This window comes from Colobus angolensis, unplaced genomic scaffold (assembly GCF_000951035.1).
Source record: "Colobus angolensis palliatus isolate OR3802 unplaced genomic scaffold, Cang.pa_1.0 Scaffold198, whole genome shotgun sequence".
Lineage (NCBI taxonomy): Eukaryota > Metazoa > Chordata > Mammalia > Primates > Cercopithecidae > Colobus > Colobus angolensis.
Genome location: NW_012115132.1, coordinates 1,380,351 through 1,406,251, shown reverse-complemented (window position 1 = coordinate 1,406,251; position 25,901 = coordinate 1,380,351). Strand labels below are relative to the sequence as shown.

Genomic DNA, 25,901 nt, shown 5'->3' with positions numbered 1-25,901 from the left:
GTTTTCTTCATTGTAGGGCAAGGGATGAAAGTGGAAAAAGCTGAAGTTTTACTAAATTGTCATTTGGGAGTTTCCAATTTTTCTTTCTAAATTCTGATGATGTTTAGGAGATTTATGGCTATTTTAACAGTTATTTTGTATATATAATGATGTAAAATTGGTGTATTTTTAACTGTAAAAAAATTACAATATAAGTAATTTGAAGTGGAATCATCTATTTAAAATCAAATTCAGTTTTTAGTAGGAAAAAATGAAAGTTTGCTTTTTTCTAGTTATTTATTCAACTGTTATGTTTCTTGGAAAACAATTTTTAATGCACACAATGTTTATTGGCAGTATTTACGTAACATTTTCTTATTGTTTTAATGACAAGTAGACTAGCAAATAATCCTGCAGGGAGAAAATGATTCTTATAATTATAGCAGTTTCCCTATGGTGCTATAATCAAGTCTTGGTTATAATTCCTATAGAAAATCAATATAGTAAAGGAAAAATGATTTTGACCTTAAGATGTATACTTGACTGTATACTAACTTAAAATTTTGGCTTCTAGCCTCTTTTTCCATAAATTTAATAGTCCTTTGAATAGGGCACCATAGTATTTATTTGATGAAGTGGCCTTTACCAGTATTACCCTGGCTTTCATCCTCTAAAAATAACTAATTTGCTGAATTTTGAAATTTTAAAATGTATCTTTTATCATTTATCCAACATGTATTCTACTGTGTGTGAGGTACTATACTAGATTTCGGGAACCCAGTAATGAAGTGTACAGATGATGCTTTTATACTTGTGGAACTTACATTTTAGGGGACAAGCAGAAAATAAGTAACTGCAGACACAATAAGAATTATGAAGAAATAAACAGCCTGAGATAGGGAATAAGTCAAGAGACCCTACTTTAGATAGAGGTTAATAAGGCCATACATTTCTCCAGAATTATTTGCAGAGACATCTTATGAATTAGTATGTATTTTTTAAGTGCACAGAGAATAAAAAATACCCTGTTTCTATTTTAATCCAGGTAGCTAAGTAGCTCTCTATATAACCCTGTCCAGTCACCTAATCTTTTGGAGCTGCTTCACTGTATGGATTGAGAATATTATTATTTATCATTAATTATCTCATCTATATTGTCAGATAAAGGAGGGAAGAAATATAGATGGTATAGTAGAAAGTCTTCAATGAAAGAGCATGGTTTTTAGAAAGCTTGACTTTAAGCCATAGCTGCCCCACTCACTGGCTTATAGCTTTTCATATTGCAAACTGGAAATCATAATCCCCGTGTTACCTACTTCAGAGTTGTAATGAAAACCAAATTGGATGTATTTTATAAACTACCAATTATGATGTAAATGATGATTGCTACATAATTTTTTATTGTCTTTGAAGTTTATGTGGCCCAAATGATTGACACACGTAAGTGAAACAGTTTCCTTAAAAATACAAAACACTAGATATTCTCTAAGTGATTTGAAGGTATGGTGAAATTTATAGAAATTTTACAGAGAAATTTGTAGAAATCTTATAGAGACTCTTTCCTTTTTTTTTTTTTTTTTTTTTTTTTTTTAAATAAGACAGAGTCTCACTCTGTCACCCAGGCTGGAGAGCAATGGTGCGAGCTCAGCTCATCACAACCTCTGCCTCCCAGGTTCAGGTGATTCTCCTGCCTCAGCCTTCCAAGTAGCTGGGATTACAGGCATGTGCCACCATGCCTGGCTAATTTATAGAGACTATTTCAAGTCAAAATCAGATCTGTACCTATAGTTTAGCACAGGTGTAACATAATCATTAGTTCATCTAGTTATTGAAGATAGGCAACACTAATTCCAGAAGCACCCTAAACTATTAATGTTTAATAATGTATTTTCAGTTGTTTTGTTTTAAATTTGTTGTATTAGATTATCATTTTTTCTTCTTGAGCCACGGCTGTAAAATATTAGAACATACTTTATTAGTAAGGAATAGAGACTTTATAACTATGTTCCCAGTTTAATGCAGCAAAAGGGATTATTTTTGAAGCCATATATTATGTAACTTAGAAAACAAATCTAAATATGAAGTAATTTATTTTTCTTATACATTGAGTTACGATTTGTTTTTTACTTTTTTTTTTTAGATAGAGTCTCACTCTGTTGCCCAGGCTGAAGTGCAGTGGTGTGATATTGGCTTGCTGCGACCTCTGCCTCCTGGGTTCAAACAATTCTCCTGGCTCAGCCACTCAAATAGCTGGAACTATAGGCATACACCACTATGCTTGGCTAACTTTTTTTTGTACATTTACTAGAGACGGGGTTTCGTCATGTTGGCCTGGCTGGTCTTGAACTCCTGACCTCAAGTGACCCACCCATCTCAGCCTCCCAAAGTGCTGGGATTACAGTCGTGAGCCACTGCACCCGGTCATTTTTCACGTTTTTGAAAAAGTGTGTAATTACATACCAGTTCTTTGAAATGAAGTGTTTTATAACTTGGGTTTCAGGTGGGTGTGGTGGCTCATGCCTTTAATTCCAGCACTTTGGGAGGCCAAGGTGGGTGGATCACCTGAGGTTAGGAGTTCGAGACCAGCCTGGCCAACATGGTGAAACCCTATCTCTACTAAAAATACAAAAAATTAGCCGGGCATAGTGGCGCTTCCCTGTAGTCCGAGCTATACAGGAGGCTGAGGCAGGAGAATCATTTGCATCCAAGAGGTGGAGGTTGCAATGAACCAAGATCGCACCACTGCACTCGAACCTGGGCAACAGAGCAAGACTCCATCTCAAAAAATAAATAAATACATAAATAACTTTGGTTTCATTTATTAAACAATTAATTTCTTTTTCTTTTTTTAAATGTTTTTACTGCTAGTATCTGCCAGATGCCTGTTCGTAATATTGGATAGAATAAGGTGGACAGGCCCTTTCTCAGGAAACTTTCATGGTGCTTAAGTTCTATTGCTTTGTATGATCTTCAGTCAGCATCTTAGCTTAAACAAATTATCTCTCTATATAGCTATGGTTAGCCCCAGAATATAAGCAAAAGCTTCTTGGAGTAAAGCTTATAAGCTTGATTAGGGAAAGACAAGATAGGATTGTTAGGAAGTTATGATGTTCATTAATCTTCTGTCTGGGAAGTATTTCTTCGAAGAGAGGAATTTGCAAAGCTAGAAACGTGATTTCCACAATGACTCTTGTTGGAGAGGACCTACTGAAAATACTTAAGATTTTGAAACTCAGGCCAGGTGCAGTGGCTCATGCCTGTAATCCCAGCACTTTGGAGACCGAGGCGGGTGGATCACCTGAGGTCAGGAGTTCGAGACCTGCCTGGCCATCATGGGGAAACCCATGTCTCTACTAAAACTACAAAAATTAGCTGGGCATGGTGGCGCGTGCCTGTAATCCCAGCACTTTGGAGACCGAGGCGGGTGGATGCCTGAACTCAGGAGTTTGAGACCAGCCTGGGCAACATGGTGAAACCCCATCTCTATCCGGGAGTCTGAGACAGAAGAATTGCTTGAACCTGAGAGGCAGAGGTTGCAGTGAGCCGAGATCACACCACTGCACTCCAGCATGGGCAACAGGGTGAGACTGTCTCAAAAAAAAAAAAAAAAAACAAAAACCCAAGATTTTGAAAGTCAGATTTGACATGTTATTTGGCATTTATATTCTAGAGATAGAATGATAGCCTGAACAGATCAGATCATCCTCCAGTCTCAGAGTTATCTAATGATTATAGTGTATGGGTGCAAGTTATCAGCACCTAAGTGTATTAATGCATTATAAACAACTGACAAATTTATTTTGTAGGGAATTATAGTTTATGTGATTTAGAAATACTTATTTTCATATTTGAAGCAAATGTCTAGTCAATATCAGGCTGTCTCCGAAGTGTGGCCATTTCAGCTAATGGTCCCACCGCATTTATATTAGGCTGTAAGTAATGCATTTAACTGCAATTAGCATCTCTAAAATGTTGAGAAAGCTGTAACTGGGACCCAGTCTGGCATACTCACATTACAGCCTTGTCCACCTTTTTAACTATACAGTCTGGTCACATTTTTTGGGCTATGGAGTCTTATGTATGCAAGAAAGAAGAACTAGGATTTAATGTCGAGAAAATTAGATTTTTTTTTATATTTAATGATTATTTTCTATTGCTAAATATTTTTATTTTTAATTTCTAATTCTTAACTACATAAAATATATTTGACTTTAAAAAGATTATGGCTGTAATAATAAAGAAAAATAAGCATATTTCTTTTAACCTTTATTATTTTGTTCCTAACATATTAGGTTGATGTAAAAGTAATTGTGGTTTCAGACCATGAGTTTTAAATCATTATAACTAGGCTCAAGCACATCTTTATGAATAAAAATAGAAACCATTACAATCAACACATTTTTGCCAATGAGAATTAAGTTTTTTTATTCCTGTAGTATAAAAATCCATGCTTTGGAATTCTACGAACTCTTAGAAAGCATTTTCTGCATCCTGCCTTGCCTGTGGAAGCATTTTCCCTGCAAAAAGTTGTTGAGATGCTTGAGGAAGTGGCAGTCAGTTGGTGAGAGGTCAGGTGAATGTGATGGATGAGGCAAAACTTGTAGCCCAGTTCATTCAACTTTTGAAGCATTGGTTATGTGACATGTGGTTGGGCGTTGTCATGGAGAAGACCTGGGCCCTTTCTGTTGACCAATGCCGGCTATAGGTGTTGCAGTTTTTGGTGCATCTCATTGATTTGCTGAGCATAATTCTCAGATGTAATTATTTCACCAGGATTCAAAAAGCTATCATGGATCAGAATGGCAGCAGACCAGGAAATAGTGACTATGATCTTTTTTTTAGTGCAAGTTTGACTTTGGGAAGTGCTTTGGAGCTTCTTCTCGGTCCAGTCACAAGGCTAGTCGTCGCCCACTTTTCGTCACACAATCTGATCGAGAAATGGTTCGTTGTTGCATAGAATAAGGGAAGACGACGCTTCAAAACGACAATTTTTAAAGTTTTTGCTCAGCTCATGAGGCACCTACTTATTGAGCTTTTGGGGGTTTATTTAGTTATTTGTTTGTTTTGTTTTGTTTTTGAGATAGAGTCTCTTTGTTGCCCAGGCTGGAGTGTCATGGCTCAGTCTGGGCTCACTGCAATCTCTGCCTCTCAGGTTCAAGCAATTCTCCTGCCTCAGTCTCCCAAGTTCTGGGACTACAGGCATGTGCCAACATGCCTGGCTAATTTTTGTATCTTTAGTAGAGACAGGGTTACACCATATTGGCCAGGGTGGTCTCGAACTCCTGACCTCAGGTGATCCACCCACCTTGGCCTCCCAAAGTGCTGAGATTACAGGTATGAGCCACCGTGCCTGGTCTTACTGAGCTTCCTAATTTGCTTCAAATGCCGAATGGTCGACGGTGAGTTCTTCTGCAACTTCTTTCGTAGTTGTAAGAGGATCAGCTTCGATCATTGCTCTCAGTTGGTTGTTGTCTACTTCCTATGGCCAGCCACTATACCACTCCTCTTCAAGGCTCTCATCTCCTTTGCAAAACTTTTTGAACCTTCACTGCACTGCGTGTTCATTAGCAGTTCCTGGGCCAGATGCGTTGATGTTGCAAGTTGTCTCCACTGCTTTTTGACCCATTTTGAACTCGAATAAGAAAATTACTCACATTTGTTTTTTGTCTAACATCATTTCCATAGTCTAAAATAAACATAAACACCAAGTAATAAGTTATTAACAAAATATAAAGCGAGAAATGCTCATTAAAATGATGTATAACATAACCACATTTATTTAAGAACATATTCCAATATCAAACAGCAAATTTCAACAATGCAAAAACCACAAGTACGTTTGCACCAACTTTAATATTTATTTTTATATCTGTGAATTAAGAATGCACAAGTAAAAATAATAAATAGCAACAAAACATTAAAATATTAGTGATCACATATTTCATGTAACCAGTCCATCAATATAGGACAATTAAAAATGATTTTGCACTAGCTCTAAGATCTTTGGCAAATGCTTTGCCTAAATTTTCCCAGAGTTTTAAAATGAAATACCTTTTACTGAGGTGTGCTGATTGATGTAGCTGCATTTCTGAATTAACTGGAAGAATATAACTTTCAGAATTGTGGTTTGTTTTATTCAGGCCTTAGTAAACTGAGAGTTTACCTAAATATATTATGGTGATTTTGGTGAACCAATATTTAATAAGCATCTGTATCCCCAGCCCTGGCAATACAAAGATGAATAAGCTGAGTTTGCTCATAAATCAGTCAGAAGTTGCTGTATGTTTTCTACCATGTAATTCATTGTCTTCTCAGTTTGTACCTATTAGCATTAAATCTCTGATTTCCAGGAACAAAGTTTCTAAATTGCCAGCAAATGTATTCTAATTTTGAAACTAGTACAATAATCCATCTAGTCAAAAAGTTATAAGATGATGGTTAAATATAACAAAATATTTTGGTGCTAAAGCTCAGCCTTACACTGTTTTGTATATACACAAATAAATTATATCCACAACCTGAACTTGAAGCAAATATTGTGAATTTTTCAGAGATGTATACCTCAGTGGAAAAGGGAAGCCTGTAGCATTGAATGCCTTTACTGTTTTTGTTTGTCTGCGTTTTAGCTTTTGTTTTGTTTTGTTTTGACAGAGGGTGGGCCACTGTTCTTACTTTTTAGTTTTTATAGTGGAGTTTTTAGGAGAGGGCATTACTAAATGCATGTTAAATTGGTGAAATATGAGTGGAAAATTGTCAGTTGGCACTATTCAAGAGTGAATCTCAGTGTGCAATCAATGAAAATATGATCTGTTTTATCCAGGTTGGTGCTCTTTTTGTATTGCCATGTACCGTTAGTAACATACTTATTCCACCTCCCAACCAACTCAGTTCAAGAAAATGGAAGGAATATATAGCTAAAAAGCCTAAAACAATCAGTGGTGAGTATTACATGTTTCAATTGTTTTAATGATGCAGCATAGTTAATGTATGTATCAAATTTGAAGTGAAGATAACATTTCTATATGAGAGAACAGTATTTCATATTGTTGCTATTGATTACCAGGAGTCTACATCATTTTCAGATTTTTAATTGCAACCTACTGTAACATAAAGTATCTCTAACCATATTCATTTAAAATGCTAGTAATCTAAAGGCAGAACTCTTGGTTCATTAGATAGCTAATTATATTGAACATCGGTTTTTTTAGAGATGTTTTAGGAATCAAATATGTGAAAAGAGTGGTTCATTTATTATATGGTACATTAAAAAAAAAAACCTGTGATAATTTTTTGAAGAAATTAGTAGAAGTTATTTATTTATTTATTTAGAGATAGAGTCTCACTTTGCCACCCAGGCTAAAGTGTGATGGCACGATCTTGGTTCATTGCAACCTCCACCTCCTGGGTTCAAATGATTCTCCTGCTTCAGCCTCCCTAGTAGATGGGATTACAGGCACCCACCACCACGCCTGGCTAATTTTTGTATTTTTAGTCGAGATGGAGGTTCACCATGTTGGCCAGGCTGGTCTTGAACTCTTGACCTCAAGTGATCCGCCTGCCTCCGCCTCCCAAAGTGCTAGGATTACAGGCGTGGGCCACCGCGCCTGACCTAAGGTTTTTTATTTAACAGTTTAACTGTATCTTACACAATATTCCAAGTATTCTATTTTAGATATACTGATTCATTTAATTTTTGTAATAACCCCGTATGCTTATTTTTATCTCCATTTTACAGATGAAGGAATTGGAGCTTAGAGAAGTGACAAAGCTATTAGTTGACAGAACCTATGGCTCTGTCACTTCTCCAAGGGTTTGAACCTGTGCTCTTGTGCTCTCTACCACTACTCTGTGTTCCCACTCGGTTCCTCTAGTATATTCAAGATGTCTTTATCCAAATGAAAATTTCTGTTATAAAATCAGAGATTAAGTCTAAACCCTAGTATTTCATGAGATGATTGTGGCTTAGAATGTTAAAATTACTTTCCCAAAGTCACATTGGTGAAATGTGTTCCATCATACTTTGGCTTTGATGTGTGTTTTTTAAATTGAACAAAAATTTTTTACTTTTTTTAGCTTATAGTTTTTGTGACCCATAATGTGGTGGGACTAAGAACTGTAATTGAGACATGTGTACCAGAAGAATTATGAAGAAATCTGTAGAAATACTCCACAGGGCCCTTGAATTTTGAGGAATACAGTTTTAAAATCAGTAGCTTATACAGTATAGATTTTCTATTTTTCCATATAAGAAACAGGAGAGATACTGAATTCTATTTTAGCAGATGTTGAATTCCAAATGTAGGTAAGATATCTATGTGGAAATTTAAATGTAGAGTTTGAATTTTAGGTACAGATCTCTAGATAATAGTCAGGGCTGGATATTTGGATTTTGAGTTTTCCAGCAGTTTTATCTATTGTGTAATAAGCCACCCCAAAACTTAGTGGCTTGAAAGAGCAAACACTTTATTTGCTTATAGTTTTGCAGTCTGAGCTGCCCTCAGCATCTACTGATCTCACCAGAGGTCATTGATGTGGGCGTTTTGAACTTGCAAATCATTTGGGGGCTGGGTTCAGCGGAGCTGGCTGACTTTTTCTCCCCATTTAGTCTCAGAGCCTTTTCCTTGCTACATGGTCTTCTCACATGATCTCTCCTGCAAGTTAGCTGGAGTTTTTCCATGGTGGCTCAGGACAAACATATAGAACTTGAAACTACCAAGACTTATTAAGGCTTAATCCCAGGACTTACTTCTGTTACATTCTGTTATTTAGAGCTAGTTACAAGAATAGTCCAAATTCAAGGAGGAAGTACCTATCTAAAGATGTGAATAATAGGAAGCCACCAATGTAAAAAGTCTACCATAGGTGCCTACTAGTTAGGAATGTAGAGTGTTAGTTAGGAATGGTTGAAAACAACAACATATAAAGAACATGGCTAGAGAAGAGAGCTAAGGATAGTGTCTTTAGAAATACAGTCATCCCTCAGTATCCACTGGGAATTGGTTCCAGGACCCCTGTAGATAACAAAATTCCTAGATGCTCAAACTCCTCATATAAAATGGAGTAATAGTTGCATATAACCTGTGCACATTCTCCTGTATACTTTAAATCATCTCTAGATTACTTATAATGCCTGATACAATGTAAATGCTATGTAAATACTTGTTATACTATATGGTTTTTTAAATTTATATTCTTCTCAGTTATTAATTTGTTATTTTTAAATTTTTTCTGGAATATTTTCAATTCGTGGTTGGTTGAATCCACAGTGTGAAACCCATAGATGTAGAGGGCAAATTGTACCTGCATGTAAGGTGAAAGTGGAGGGAAAGTTAGGAAATGATATGGTGAATGATCTTTGGAAGACCCTAGCAAGTTATCGTTAACATCAGCATTAAAATACCATTGATAAAGAGCATGGTGCAAAGTGTGGGAAATAAAGGAGCATCAAACTGGGTTTTTACACTTGAGGAAGTAGATTCATGGTCTTTTTCTTTGTGAAATTTATACTCAAGTGAGGAATGTACCTAGGAAAATAATTATAAGTCTGTTTAGCCAACATTGTGAAGGCAAAATGAAAGGTACTTCCAGAGTGTATGACCTAACATAGCCTTAAGAGTTCCAGAGAAGTTTCCTGTAGGAGGAGACATTATTACTGTAACTACGGCACCATACCAATACATGAATAAGTGCAGCTTTTAACCATTCTCATCTCACGGGGAATAAATATATATTTGGTAATTTTGGCACTTGCTAAAACAAAATCAGAAATAGATTTTCTGAGTGGCAATATAGTCAATTTCACTTATTCTACATATAATCATGGAATAATACTGATCCATTTCTCAGCTTTACGTATGTCCAAAATTGATTAAACATATGTAGACATATGCAATCAGTTAATCATAATATTAACATCTCCTCAGTAAACTTGAGTATATTCTGGCAGCCCATTCATTATTTATTTTTCCTCTTGTAACTTTCTCCAACTTCAAACAACCATTACGTTGGAACTTCTGATTTTAAGGTAATTTACTCTTAACTTAGGTGTGGGGTTTTTTTGGCATGATTTCCATTGTAATTTTAAGAAAATACCATGTGGCTTGATTTGATTTTTTAAAAAATTATCTCTTCTTGAAATTTGAGCATTAATATTGGTAACTTGTGAATAATAATAAGACACAGATCACATAATCTTTGAAGCCAGATTGTTGATTACTGATTAGACTGGATCATTAAGGGCTGATTAAGCTGACACTTTACAGTATTTTAAAAAAAAATCTTAGAAGTAGAAATAAAATCAAACTGGACAGTTGATTATTCAGTTCTCTTCTACCCATAATCCTCTCTGTAGGAGAAATTCTTACCCATTAATGGGATTTTTTTTTTTTTGTAAAAATAGAGAAGCTGAGTTTTAGCTAATGTAAAAGCTTCAATAACTCACACCTGGCAAACTTCCTCTCCCTTCCTAGCATCACTAACAATACCCTTTCTCACTATCCCAAATCATATAGTGACTCTCAGATCATTCTCCTACACCATGACTCTGTTTCTCCACAGTCTTCTGAATTATGCCCAACTGTTCTCTGTTGTTGCCACATATGTTCCAGAATCTTCATTCTAACTTTGTACTGTTTCCTGAAAGTATTCCTTGATTTTATTCCTTTGTGACTTTATTATTCATTCATACATCTAGTGAGTTATACCTTTTATTCATGTATTTGAATATACAGCAGATATTGTGTATCAGGCATGGTACTGTTATCTTGGGGTTACTGATCCATGAGATAGACTTGAGTCTTCCTCTAATGGAATTTACACTGTACCACAGAAAATAGATATTCAGAAGTTATTATAACATTGTATTTAGTAGTCACTGACTAGGAAAAATCCCCAAGACATACTGAATGAAAAAAGCAAGGTATGCAATAGTTATACTATTATTAATGATAAAAACAACTTTATGTCTATTGAGCATTTAAACATATTTGTATATGCATTAAGTATCTGCTTTTTCAACAGATATTTTTATCGAGCACTTACAATATATTAAGCACTGTTTTACATGCTGGACCAGCAGTAAATAGAACAAAATCCTTGCCCTAATGGAGCTTACTTTATGGTGGGGGTAACAGGTTTAGTTTTTCCCCCAGATAGCCATATGACTAGTTCCTAATTTTTTCAGGTCTTTACTCCAAAATCATTTTTCTCTTTTAGGACCTTTTTTGCCAGCCCATCTAACGTTGTAAACAGACTCTTCTCCTGACCTCTTATTCATCTTCCTAGCTTTATCTTTTTGCCTTAATACTCATGCTGTCTAATGTACTAAATGTGTGTCTGCCTGACACTTAACAGTTACTCAAAAGTGTTTGTTAAATAATGAGTGAAGTATATATTTCTAGGTAGTAATAACTGCTCTCCAGACAGTTAAAGAAAGACTTTGAATGGACTCCATCCCATGTAGTATGAACCAAAATTTGTGTTCCAATTTTTATCAGTTTCATCCTTTGATGAAATAAAAAATATATATGTATTAATTTGAACCATATGTTGTTTTTGTATATCAAAAATTGTTTTGTATCAGCAGTTTCATAGAGTGAGCTAAAATGGACAAACAATGCCCAATTTGAAGTATGGTTTAATTATAATAGCAAATGAATGCCTTTTAAAACTGGTATTCAGTAAAATACCTAGAATTTATTATGATACAGGAAAAATGCAGAAGCACTGTACAAACAAATGCAATTAAGTCAACCATATTACATTTCAAAAGAAAAATGTCTATATGTAAAACTTACTGAGAAGACAGATGAATAGTGAAAAATGGCTGGCTCACCATGTTTACAGAGATATTTTATGAAGTTGTCAAAAAATTAAATGATCATGTGCAACCTAAACAAATCATAGATAAGTAATAAAAAATTTTATCTCCCAATATTGAAGGCCTACTATGTGCCATATGCTGTGGATTCATTATCTTTAATTCTCAAAACAATATTGAGAAGTAGGTTTTTAAAAAATCCTTTATATTACAATTGAGAAAAATAAGGTAATCAAGGAAACCAAGAACCTTATCTAATGTCACAGAGTGGAGTTAGAATTTCTACTTAATTTTGAATGTATCTAAAGGCCATGCATGATTTGTTTTGTCACATAATGTATACTTTCATTGAAAATAATTTTTTAAACTTGGTCTTTTTGGCCTTTGATAAACACCCCTTCATGCTAAAACTCTCAATAAGCTAGGTATTGATGGAACGTATCTCAAAATAATAAGAGCTATTTATGACAAACCCATAGCCAGTATCATACTGAATGAACAAAACCTGGAAGGATTCCCTTTGAAAACTGGCACAAGACAAGGATGCCCTCTCTTACCACTCCTATTCAACATAGTATTGGAAGTTCTGGCCAAGATAATCAGACAAGAGAAAGAAATTAAACGGTATTCACATAGGAAGAGAGGAAGTCAAATTGTCTGTTTGCAGATGACATGATTGTTTATTTAGAAAACTCCATCGTCTCAGCCCAAAATCCCCTTAAGCTGATAAACAACTTCAGCAAAGTCTCAGAATACAAAATCAGTGTGCAAACATCACAAGCATTCCTATACACCAATAATAGACAAACAGAGAACCAAATCATGAGTGAACTCACAGTTGCTACAAAGAGAATAAAATACCTAGGAATCCAGCTTACAAGGGATGTGAAGGACCTCTTCAAGGAGAACTACAAAGCACTGCTCAAGGAAATAAGAGAGGACACAAACAAATAGAAAAATATTTCATGCTCATAGATAGGTGGAATCAGTACCATGAAAATGGCCTTACTGCCCAAAGTAATTTATAGATTCAATGCTATCCCCATCAAGCTACCACTGACTTTCTTCACAGAATTGAAAAACTAATTTACATTTCATATGGAACCAAAAAAGAGCTTGTATAGCCAAAGACAATCCTAAGCAAAAAGAACAAAGCTGGAGGCATCACGCTACCTGACTTCAAACTATACTACAAGACTACAGTAACCAAAACAGCATGGTGCTGGTACCAAAACAGATATATAGACGAATGGAACAGAACAGAGGCCTCAGAAATAATGCCACACATCTACAACCATCTGATCTTTGACAAACCTGATAAAAACAAGAAATGGGGAAAGGATTCCCTATTTACTAAATAGTGCTGGAAAAACTGGCTAGCTATATGCAGAAAGCTAAAACTGGACCCCTTCCTTACACCTTATACAAAAATTAACTCAGGATGGCTTAAAGATTTAAAAGTAAGACCTAAAACCATAAAAATCCTAGAAGAAAACCTAGGCAATTCCATTCAGGACATAGGCATGGGCAAAGACTTCATGACTAAAACACCAGAAGCAATGACAACAAAAGCCAAAATTGACAAATGGGATCTAATTAAACTAAAGAGCTTCTGCACAGAAAGAAACTATTATCAGAGTGAACAGGGAACCTGAAGAATGGGAGAAAAATTTTGCAATCTATCCATGTGACAAAAGGCTAAAATCCAGAATCTACAAGGAACTTAAACAAATTTACAAGAAAAAAGCAAACAACCCGATCAAAAAGTGGGCAAAGGATATGAACAGACACCTCTCAAAAAAGACATTTATACAATCAATAAACATATGAAAAAAAGCTCATCATCACTGGTCATTACAGAAATGCAAATCAAAACTACAATGAGATACCATCCCACGCCAGTTAGAATGATCATTGAAAAGTCAGGAAACAACAGATGCTGGAGAGGATGTGGAGAAATAGGAACACTTATACACTGCTGGGAGTGTAAATTAGTTCAACCATTGTGGAAGACAGTGTGGCAATTCCTTAAGGATCTAGAACCAGAAATACCATTTGACCCAGCAACCCCATTACTTGGCATATACCCAAAGGATTATAAATCATTCTACTATAAAGACACATGCACATATATGTTTATTGTGGCACTATTCGCAATAGCAAAGACTTGGAACCAACCCAAATGCCCTTCAATGATACACTTGATAAAGAAAATGTGACACATATACATCATGGAATATTATGCAGCCATAAAAAAGGATGAGTTCATGTCCTTTGCAGGGACATGGATGAAGCTGGAAACCATCATTCTCAGCAAACTAACAGAAGAACAGAAAATCAAACACTGCATGTTCTCACTCTTAAGTGGGAGTTGAACAATGAGAACACATGGACACAGGGAGGGGAACATCACACACTGGGGCCTGTCAGGGGATGGGGGGCTAGGAGAGGGATAGCATTAGGAGAAATACCTAATGTAGATGACGGGTTGATGGGTGCAGCAAACCACCATGGCACCTGTATACCTATGTAACAAACCTGCACATTCTGTACATGTATCCCGGAACTTAAAATTTAATTTAAAAGAAAGTCTTTTCAATTTTATGTCTTGATGTTTGTGGAAATAATTTATTCTCATGTAGCAGAATAATAGTATCTCACAATTTTATAATTCTAGATGTTTGATAATTTTAGAAGTCTAAACTTGAATATTGCCTCATATTTTTAAAATTGGAATTCTTTTGAAAAGAAATGTGTTAAAGGTACTCTTGGAGAAAATCATATCTGATTGTTTTGTTGACTAACAATTCTTCTAATAAAAATATTTTTAGAGGGACTAGACTAATGACTGATAAAATGTTTTGAAATAATGAAGCATGTGCCTTTTCACATTCAAATCACCATGATGAAAATGTTTCAAAATAGTGGGCTGACATCAACAGTGGATTGGATAAAGAAAATGTGGTACATATATACCAGGAATACTACACAGCCATAAAAAAGATGGTACATGTATGCTATGGGATACTATGCAGCCATAAAAACGATACATAAACACCATGGACTACTATGCAGCTATAAAAAGATGGTACATATACACCATGGAATACTGTGCAGCCGTAAGAAATGTAGTACATGTACACCATGGAATACTGTGGAACCATGTCCTTTGCAACACCAAGGATGCAGCTGGAGGCCATTATCCTGAAGGAATTATCACAGAAACAGAAAACCAAATATCACATGTTCTCACAAATGGAGGCTAACCCTGGATATACACAAATACAGGAACAGTAGACACTGGGGACTCCAAAGGAGAGAAGTTGCATGCTATGTTCACTGTCTGGGTGACGGGATTAATAGAAGTACAAATCTCGACATCACACAATATACCCTTATGGAAAAACCTGCATCTGTACCTCCTGAATCTCAACTCAAAATAAAAAATAGTGGGCTGAAACAGGTAAGGCTAAAGTAGCACAGTGCAAGTGACCTATAAATTTCATCTTGAGAAATAAAGGACTGATAATGATTTTGAAAGAAATTTTAGTAACAGACACAAAGTTTTTTTTGTGTGTGTGTTTTATTTTTTGTTTTTGAGATGGAGTCTCGCTGTGTCGTACAGGCTGGAGTGCAGTGACGCGATCTCGGCTTACTGCAATCTCCGCGTCCCAGGTTCACGCCATTCTCCTGCCGCAGCCTCCCGAGTAACTGGGACTACAGGTGCCTGCCACCATGCCCGGCTAATTTTTTTTTTTGTATTTTTAGTGGAGATGGGGTTTCACCATGTTAGCCAGGATGGTCTTGATGTGACCTCGTGATCCGCCTGCCTCGGCCTTCCAAAGTGCTGGGATTACAGGTGTGAGCCACCGCGCCCAGCCGACAAAGTATTCTTTTAGTCCACAAATTTTTTTTGTGCCTGCGTGTGCAAGGCATTACTGTGCTAGGAATACAGTGGTAAACCTTTCAACTAACTTGACTACCAACTTTTATTGTAGACTTAACTTTATACTCATTCTTTTCAAGCACATATGGAACATGCTTCAGGACACACCCGTATACATGCTTCCCATTAAAGGAATCTCAGCAAATTTAAAAGGATAGAAATAGTATACATGATATCTTCCAATTTCAATGGAATTAAGTTAGAAATTGACAACAGAAAGAAACCTGAGAGTCTCTCAACTATTTGAAAATTAACACACTTCCAAATAACCTATAGATCAAAGAAAAAATCAAAAAGGAAATTAGAAAATAGTTTTAACTGAATGAAAGTAAAAACAAAACATAAAATGTATGGAACACAGCTAAGGCAGTACTAAGAATATCTGAAATGCTTATCTTAGCATGGAAGAAAGATCAACAATCAATTTAACCATGAACCTCAGTAAGCAAGAAGACCTAAGTGAGTAGAAGGAAAGAAATAAACCAGAAATTAATGAATAAAATATTGAAGAATATGTCTACCAAAAGAAGTATAAGACGTGTACACTGAAAACCCCAAAGCATTACTGAGAGTAATTAAAGAAGATATAAGTAAATGGAGATACATACCATATTTAGAGTTTGGAAAACTCAGTGTTATTAAGATAGAACTCCAAATTCAACCCAATGCTTATCAAAGTTCCAGCAGGACTTTCTGTAGAAACTGAGGAACTGCAGAAGTTCAAGACCAGCCTGGCCAACATGGTGAAACCCCGTCTCTACAAAAAAAAAAAAAAAGTATATATATATACACACACACACATACATACACATAGACACATACAAAAATTAGCTGGGCATGGTGGCAGGTGCCTGTAATCCCAGCTACTCTGGAGTCTAAGGCAGGGGAATCACTTGAACCCAGGAGGCAGAGGTTGCAGTGAGCCAAGATCATGCCACTGCACTCCAGCCTGGGTGATAGAGCGAGACTCCATCTCAAAAAATAAAATAAAATAAAAAAGACATAAAAGAAATTGACAAACTAATCCTAAGTTTATATGGAATTGCAAAGCACCTAAAATGACCAGAACAATTTTGAAAAGTAAAAACAACATTTGAGAACTTAGCTACCTGATTTCATGACTTATTGTAAAGCCACAGTTATCAAGACATTGTGGTATTGGGCTAAGAATACATAGATCCATGGAACAGAATGGAGTCAGATGCCAATGGCAAAAGGACAGTCTCAACACACTGCTGGAAAAATTGGATATCCATATGTAAAAATTATGTATATGGATATATATATGTATTTAGCCTCTTTAAATGAAAATTAGCTCAAAATGGGTCATATAACTAAATTCAAGAGCTAAAATTATAAAACTTTTGTAAGATAACATAGATGACAAATCTGTAAATTAGAAAAAGAAAACAAATCTATAGAGTAGAATTCACCGAGGTTCAGATGCTTACTTTTTGATAAACACTATTAGAACATTTAAAAACAAGCTACATAGAGAAAATAGTTCCAATCATATATCTGACAATGGACAGATATGTTTGTCCATTGAAAAATTCAACAATTCAATGGACAAAATTTCAATTTGTCCATTGAAAAATTCTCACAATTTTATATATAATAAAACAACCCAATTAATAAGTGAGCGAAATGCTTGAATAGACATTTCACCAAAGAAGATACATGAATGACTAGTAAACTCCATGAAAAGATGCCCGACATCATTAGTCTTTTGGGAGATGCAAATTACAACCAAAATGTGATTCTACAACACACTCACTAGAGCAGCTGTAATTTAAAACAGTGACTGTCATATGTTGATGTGGATGTGGAGAAACTGCACATCTCACACATTGTTGCTGGGGATGTACAATATAGCACATCTACTAAGGAAACCAGTTTGTTAGTTAAACTTGCACTTGACTGTACAATCCAGCCCTTTCATTCCTAGATATTTACCCAGGAGAAATGAGAACATATGGTTACTCAAAGGCTTATATGCAAGTGTTTATAAAAGCATTATTCGTAATAGCCAACACTTGGAAACTATGCAAATATCTATCATCTGGTGAAGAGATCTTTTTTTTGCATATAGTGGAATACTGAGGAATGAGAGGGCATGAAAAGTTTGGGGTGTACCTGAAAAACATAATGCTAAGTTTATAAATAAAGTCAGACAAGGTTAGATTATTTATTGTAAGATTATATGTATGAAATTTCTATAAAAGGCAGGAGACAAAGCAGATCAATGGTTGTCTGAGGCCATGGATAGAAGGGAGATCGACTGCAAAGGTGTGATGGAAGTTTCTCAAAACTGGATCATAGTGATGGATGCAAAGTTGTTTACATTTCCCGAAATTTGTTAAAGTTAGACCTTAACATATGTACATATGTAAATACATATGTAATTGTACATTATTAAAGTTTTTTATTTTTTGTAAGGATCACTTTTTGTCAGAATCATTTAGGTCCTTCAACCTAAATGCAGAGTTTTATTTATCTCTCTAGTGTAATGATTCTTAACACCAGCTACAAATTAGAATCATTTTGACAGTTACTTAAAGTTATTTAAAGAATCACTTTTTTTCTAAGAATCATTTAGGTCCTTCAGTCTAAATGCAGAGTTTTGTTTCGCTCTCTAGTTCAATGATTCTTAATACCAGCTGTAAATTAGAATCACCTTGACAGTTATTTAAAAAGGTCAAGCTGAGCTCCACCTGAAAATAATTCACCCCAAATCTCTGGGGTGGACCCAGGGTGTCAGTGGTTTGTTAAAGCATCCTCGGCGGTTCAAATGTATATCCAAGATTGAGAACCTCTGCCCTAGGTGGTGCTTTCCCCAACACTAGGTGACATCACTGTTACTGAAGAATCCTTTAGATGCTTTGAGGCAGAAAAAATTTAAGAATCACTGCTTTAGGCCTTTTAATTCCTTATCTAGAAAATGAGGATACTACTACTTGCTTACTGTATCTCAAACTTGTTTGAATCAAATTGGTAATGGAAGGTACACTCTTTCTAAATTCTGCAGTAGCTTTTTGTTATTCTCTCCAATCTTATATGCTTCTATGTCTGTGAAACAACAAAGAAATAATTGCTGTTCATAATGAATAAGATCTGGAAATATCTTCTGAATGGCTTCTCTATTCATTGTAGCTTTCAAATTGTATATTTTTTATATTGCAATTAAGAGGAAATGTGTATAGTTTATGACCCTAATATTACTTAATTGTTTAAAATAGTCATGGTGGAATTTATAAATCCTGTGGGTTTTTTTTTTTTGAGGCGGAATCTCACTGTCGCCCGGGCTGGAGTGCAGTGGCCGGATCTCAGCTCACTGCAAGCTCTGCCTCCCGGATTTACGCCATTCTCCTGCCTCAGCCTCCCGAGTAGCTGGGACTATAGGCGCCCGCCACCTCGCCTGGCTAGTTTTTGTGTTTTTAGTAGAGATGAGGTTTCACCGTGTTAGCCAGGATGGTCTCGATCTCCTGACCTCGTGATCCGCCCGTCTCGGCCTCCCAAAGTGCTGGGATTACAAGCTTGAGCCACCGCGCCCGGCCAAATCCTGTGTTTTTATAATTTTCACAGTAGTGAGTTATACACCTACTCAACAGTACTATCCTTTTTTATGTTTTTCTTTTTCTTTTTTCTTTTTTTGAGACGGAGTCTTGCTTTGTTCCCCAGGCTGGAATGCAGTAGCATGATCTCGGCTCATTGCAACCTCCCCCTCCTGGGTTCAAGTGATTCTCCTGCCTCAGCCTCCTGAGTAGCTAAGATTACAGGCGTGTGCCACCACGCCTGGCTAATTTTTTGTATTTCTAGTAGATATGGGGTTTCACTGTGTTAGCCAGGATGGTCTTGATCTCCTGACCTCATGATCCACCCACTTCAGCCTCCCAAAGTGCTGGGATTACAGGTGTGAGCCACCACGCCCGGCCAGTACTGTCATTTTTTAAACTCTTTTAGATTTTTTAAAAAATTGAGCCACAGTCATTTTGTCAGTGGCAGCCTAGTTTTATGCTAAATTGTTCAAAGTTTAGTCTGATGAATACAGTGGGGTGTCAGGCTAGGAAATACATTTTTGAAGATACTTTATGAATATAAAGTAATTAGATAGATTTTTTTTCTTGTGCCTCCCCAGCTGGCACTAAGGGCTGTTTCAAAAGTTAAGTCTAGAGTTAAACAGCGATCTCATTGTTGAAAAGAGTGTAGCCTCCTAAGATGCCTACGTTGGAAACTAGATTTTGTTTTATTATTTCATTTTTGGAATGATTATTAAAATAATTGGTTATATTATTTTGCCATTTCTTTATGAACATGTATAATAACTATCAGTAAGTCAGAATATTCACTTACCCAGAATATCCTGTTTCCCCCGTAGTCCTGGGATATTTTTTTCCTTCTATCATGTGCAATATTATTTATCCTTTAGATTATTATAATTTTGTTTTCATATTAACCGTTAAAAATGAGTGTTACAGGGTTTTAAGAACCACTAAGAAACTTATTGACAAAGAATATAACTTGATTTTTATTATATAAGAATTTTTTTGCTAATAGTAATAAAGACATAAGACTTTATTGTGGTTTATGTTTTATCTGTAAACTTTGATGCAACTAATGGACACTTGGTAGTTTCTACTTCTCCCATTTTATCTGTATAGTATTATCCAAAATATATGTATGCTTTTGGTGGAGAAGGGGCATACAAGCCAACACCTTATCAAATGATAATGTAAATAAACATAGCAGTTGAAAATAGACAGACTTCTTTTTAGTAATCATTTTCCCTTATTACTTTAGGAAGAGTGATGAGGCTGGAATAACTATGCTAATTGTAAATCTGTTACTCTCTGTGGCATTTACATAAAAGTTATTTAATAAGTCTTCAATTAACACCTGCCAAATCTGGAGCAACATTTTTTAAATGACTGCAGAGTCATTATGGCTAGGAGAATTCTTTACAGTAAATATTTTTCTTTTGAGGAAAATAAGATTGTTGTAATTACAAGCTTCAGTGATTAAAATGCAAATAAAGGTGATGAGATTTAAAATAAATGTGGAAAGAATGTCATAGATAGAAGAGATATATATAAGTCGAATCAGCAAGTAGCTAAAATGGTAAATGAATTAAGGTCACTGTATCTTTTGGCAAACCTTAATTTCAAATAAAACTGGTAACAACAAGTGTTTTTTTTTTTCTAATAACCTTTATTTAAATTCATGTTGTAAAACTGCAGTTTATGAACAGAATTAATGTCACCCTAGCAATCTGATTGTAAAAATTGTTTTTGTTACTTCATCATTGTTTTGGGGAATAGACTATAACCCACAGTATCTTCCTATCTCTGAAATAAACTGTAGCTATTGTAATAAAATTACAGTACTTTCTTAGTATTTTGGGATGTATGTATGACATTCTATATACTATATAAAAGAATCTTTTATATGCTATGTGGTTGTCTCTAAAGAACTGAAGTACTGTCAAGAACTTTCTTTTTGTAAGCAGAACTTTACATTCCTAAGATAATTTTTAAAAATACAGTTTTACTGAGATATAATGCATACCATACATTTTACCCTTTTAAAGTTTACAATTCAGTGACTTTTAAAATATAATCACAGAATTGTGCCACTGTCACCACAATCAAGTTTAGGGCATTTTAATCTCCCTGGAAAGAAACCCCATACGCATTAGCAATCATTGCGCGTTTCCACCACCCATTCCTCCCCCTACCCGTAAGCAACCATGTATCTATTTTGGTCTGTATAGATTTGACTGTTTGGGACATATCATAGAAGTGTAATCATATAATATCTAGTTTTTAATGACTGGCTTCTTGGACTTAGTATAATGTTTTCAAAGTTCATCCATGCTGTACATGCTGTAGCATATGCCAGTACATCATCCTCTTTATTGCTGAATAATATTTCATCACTTAGATATACCACATTTTATCCACACATCGGTTGATGGACATTTGGGATGTTGACACTTTTAGACTATTATGAATAATGCTGCTCTGAATATACAGGTACAGGCTTAAAATCATTTTCGGTATAAATCTAGGAGTGGAATTGCTGGGTTTCCTCTTTTTTCGGTGTCTTAAGGTAGAAGGTTAGGTTATTGATTGAGATCTTTAACACTACTTCAGCTATATTTGATAAACTTTGTATCTTTCGTTTATCTTAGAGTATTTTTAAATTTCCGTTATGATTTCATATTTGACCCATTGGTTATTTGTTGGCGTGTTGTTTAATTTCCACATATTTGTTAATTTCCCAGATTTCTCTGAATTATTAGTGTCTAAAAGGACTAATGATTTTAGTCCTTTTAAGTTTATTGTACTTTTCCACTCCACTGTTTCCATCGGGTTTTTATTTTATATCTTTTCATCTATATTCTCTATTTGATGAGACTGTCATCATGCCTTTCATGTCTTCTTTAAGTGTGGTTTCCTTTAGTTCTTTGAACATATTTGTAATGTTTGCTTTGAAGTCTTTGTTATATTTAACTTCTGGCACCTCTCACAAGTATTTTCTATCACTTGCTTTTCCCCTTCTGTAGGTATACACATTCCTGTTTCTTTGCATGTCTCATAATTTCTTGATAAAGATGACAATTTAGGTAATATATTGTAGTTGTTGGTTAATAATTTCTCTCCCCCCTTATTAGGTTTGTTTTCTTGTTGTTTGCATATTTATTTGTTGTATGAGTTGGGCTTGTATTGCTTGTAGTGTGAATTTTAATGAAGTCTGTTTGACTTTGGTGTCACTCTTCAGAGGGTGCAGCCTTCAGCGTGGCCAGATTCACCCTGGGAATCCAGTGGTCTCTGCCTGACTCACTTTCCCTTTCCCTGATACCTTCTTTGTCAGCCTCATTTGCTGTCACATGTAGCTGCTTTATACTTCACTAATTGCCATCTTCACTAATTGCTTTATGGGTTTTGACAATGCATTGGGGCTTAAATTGTTCCACATCCATTTAAATTTGATTCATTTTTGTGGGCATTCTTTGATTTGAATTCTGACACCAAGATGACGCTTCTTAGCTGTCTCATTCCCCCATTCTCTCTAATGAACTAGATCTTTTGCTTGTTTCTCTTAATTAGGTGAACTACCAGCCTCCTTTTATTTGCTTATTACCAAGTCTCCATAGTTTTTGAGACCCCCTTTAGGCTCCAACTTACTGCAATCTGAGTCAGATGAAGTCAGTTTCTTTGGGTAGAGTTTAGGGCCTTCTGTTTTAAGGTCTCTTCCCCTGGGCAAAATCTCTGAGCCACTACTTTGGTAGCTGGGCCAGCATGTAGCTTCTGGTCTTCTTTATATACTTCTCCCAGTGTAGAAACTGCCCTGTGAATGCGCCGAGGTGGGGAATTTGGGTCCCTATTTTCTCAGCTTTCCTATCTTGGCGTAGAACCTCTACCTTATGAGTAGAAGCTAGGTGGAGAAAGAAGTCCCCGAATTCTCATCATACACATCAGGAATTTAGTCTTTTCAACTCAGAATGAGGGGATGAGAAATTGCTGACAGCCTGCTCCTTCCCATGAGATGCTGTAACCCTTTATTGGAAGCGAGGGAAGAGGGAGACCCATCTTTTTGGCCACAGTCACTTTGATTGGAGTTTCTGTTCATCTGCTTTGGGAATGGGTGGGGAGAAGCAGGCTGCGACTGAAGTCCTGTGGACTCTTAAAAGCTAAGCCACAATCTGCTTCTTCCTAACCCATTCCCAACTCAATAGATAGAAGCTCCAGTCTGTCCAACCTGCTTCTTCCCAACCCTAATCTTAGTATATTTTCCTGAATAAATGTTTCTTAATTTGGTATATACCCTTAGGATCATTTCACCAGTTGTGCTTGTATTGCTGGGGAGTGGGTCCACAGACTTTCTCACCCTGCCATCCTGATAGCCCCTAAAATAAACTTAAGGGAAATAGAGACACAGATAACTTTTTAAAGAGGTAAGCATTCACTTTTATTCCCTGATAATCAGCCCTTAACTCTACTCTGCCTTATATATCTCAAGCCAAGGACACTTCGTTTTACCCTATCCAGAGAATAAACCTCTAATCTTCTGACAGTCATTTGCCTGAATAGAATAAGGGATCAGGAGGCCTGTTTCTCAAGTTGACTTTCAAACTCTGTTCCTATTCCAGCTTTGTTTTGCTTCCAGTGCCATCTGGGGTCACCATTCCAGACCTCTTGAGGATGCATGTATAAATTGTGCTGCTTTGGGGCTTTCTCTGCTGTTTTTCTCAGCTTCCTTGGCAGCGGAGAGATTGAAGTTTGTTGCCAATTGTTCATATATTTTTCTGCTTTCAAATTTTAGTTGTTGTCTCTTCCAGATATTAGTTTTTTGTAGATTTATGCTATTTTTAAGATTTCTTTATTCTCATTTAGTGAAATTTCAGGAGTTGGTGAATATAAATGTTTATGTCCAACTTACCATCTTCAACAAAAAAAGATTCTACTTCTATTTTTAATCTCAAAGGCTTCACAGTTTTTCTTCAGCCTTCACTATAACCCTCACTTGATTTGCTTTTAAAATATACTAGATGCTGTCTTAACTGACCTTCACATAACTGGCATGCCAGATTAATGAATGCTCTCCATTCCCTCTGTAAAATACATTATGGATGCCCACTGCAAGAAGCAAAAAGCTACTCCCAAGTATAGCTGTACCCTTCTGCTCCCATCAATTAAGTTCTGTGTGTTTGTAGGAGTCAGTTTATTCCCCTTTAAAGAAATGGAAGCTGTAAACATTATTGATGTGGTTATTTAAGAAATATACTGTAGAACTCGGGTAAGCCATATCAAAAGTTAAAGAATGAGTACACATAAAAGATTTATGCTTTGTAATTGTTTGTTATGATTTTTTGCCTTAACAGCCTTCTCAATTAAATGAACGACTACTAGCCCTGAATGTATGAATAGCGTGTTTTAAAATAACATAAATATTTTATTATATCCTATGGATCAAATGTATGATTCTGTTGTGTTGTGTGCTGAATTTTACCATACTTAACAAGATAATTGTTTTTGTTTAGTTCCAGATGTTGAAGTGAAAGGAGAGTGTTCTAGCTATTATCTCTTGTTACAAGGTAATGGCAATAGAAGATGTAAAGCCACATTGATTCACTCAGCCAACCAGATCAATGGCTCATTTGCACTCAGTTTAATTCACGGAAAGATGAAAACAAAGACAGAAGAAGCCAAATTGAGTAAGTGTTAACTTTAAGGTATTAAAACATGTTTACATTGTTTGTGTGTGTAGTTAGCATATGTGGCTTTAAGTAGAAGAAATATTAAAAATTTAATGAATTTATTTTCCCCAAACTCCATTCTCTTTCATTAATTTACCTTTTATTTAAAACATATTATGACATTTTTTTACAATTTAATGTGCAAAGAGCAAATTCCTTTTACATTATACCTAGTAAAATTTAGTAGATCAGCCTTCACTTCTAAAAATGACATTTTTAGTATTTTCCACTTTAAATACATGTATTTTGCTATATTTCTCATTTTCATTTACATTGTCTCAAGCCACACGTTCTATTTTATTGCCCATCTTTCCCTCTTCCCAGGCTTTATTATTTAGGTTATCGATTGCTGCATAACAAACTATCCCAAATTTAGCTTAAAAATAGCAGTTTATTATTATTTCTCATGGTCCTGTGGGTTGAATGGGCTCAGCTGGATGTTTCTATTTTGAGGTCGTGCATATGATTACAGTCACATACACTATGGCTCCAGTCATTTGAAGATTCCACAGGGCTTGATGTCTAAGATAGCTTCTTCACACCCATGTTTGGTGCCTGGGCTAAGACGGCTGGAACAGATGAGGTCTGATTTTCTCTCCACAGGCCCTTTCCTCACAGCTAGCTTGGACTTCCTTAAAACATCATGGTCTTAGGGTAGACTGACTGACTTTTTTTTTTGAGACATAGTCTTGCTGTGTCACCAGGCTAGAGTGCGGTGGCGTAACCTCACTCACTGCAACCTCTGCCTCCCAGGTTCAAGCAATTCTCCTGCCTCAGCCTCCTGAGTAGCTGGGACTACAGGTGTGCACCACCATGCCCAGCTAATTTTTGTATTTTTAATAGAGACAGGGTTTCACCATGTTGGCCAGGATGGTCTCGATCTCTTGACCTCGTGATCT

The 25,901-nt window shown here is 35.8% G+C and overlaps 1 protein-coding gene across 1 annotated transcript in view; it reads left to right on the top strand.

The window, feature by feature from the left end:
• MTBP (MDM2 binding protein) overlaps positions 1 to 25,901 on the top strand; it is a 76,698-nt gene that overhangs the window by 19,296 nt on the left and 31,501 nt on the right. The window contains exons 11-12 of the mRNA XM_011941098.1: positions 6,800 to 6,917; positions 24,787 to 24,960. Of these exons, the coding sequence (XP_011796488.1) occupies positions 6,800 to 6,917; positions 24,787 to 24,960 (292 nt within the window). The remainder of the gene's footprint in view (positions 1 to 6,799; positions 6,918 to 24,786; positions 24,961 to 25,901) is intronic.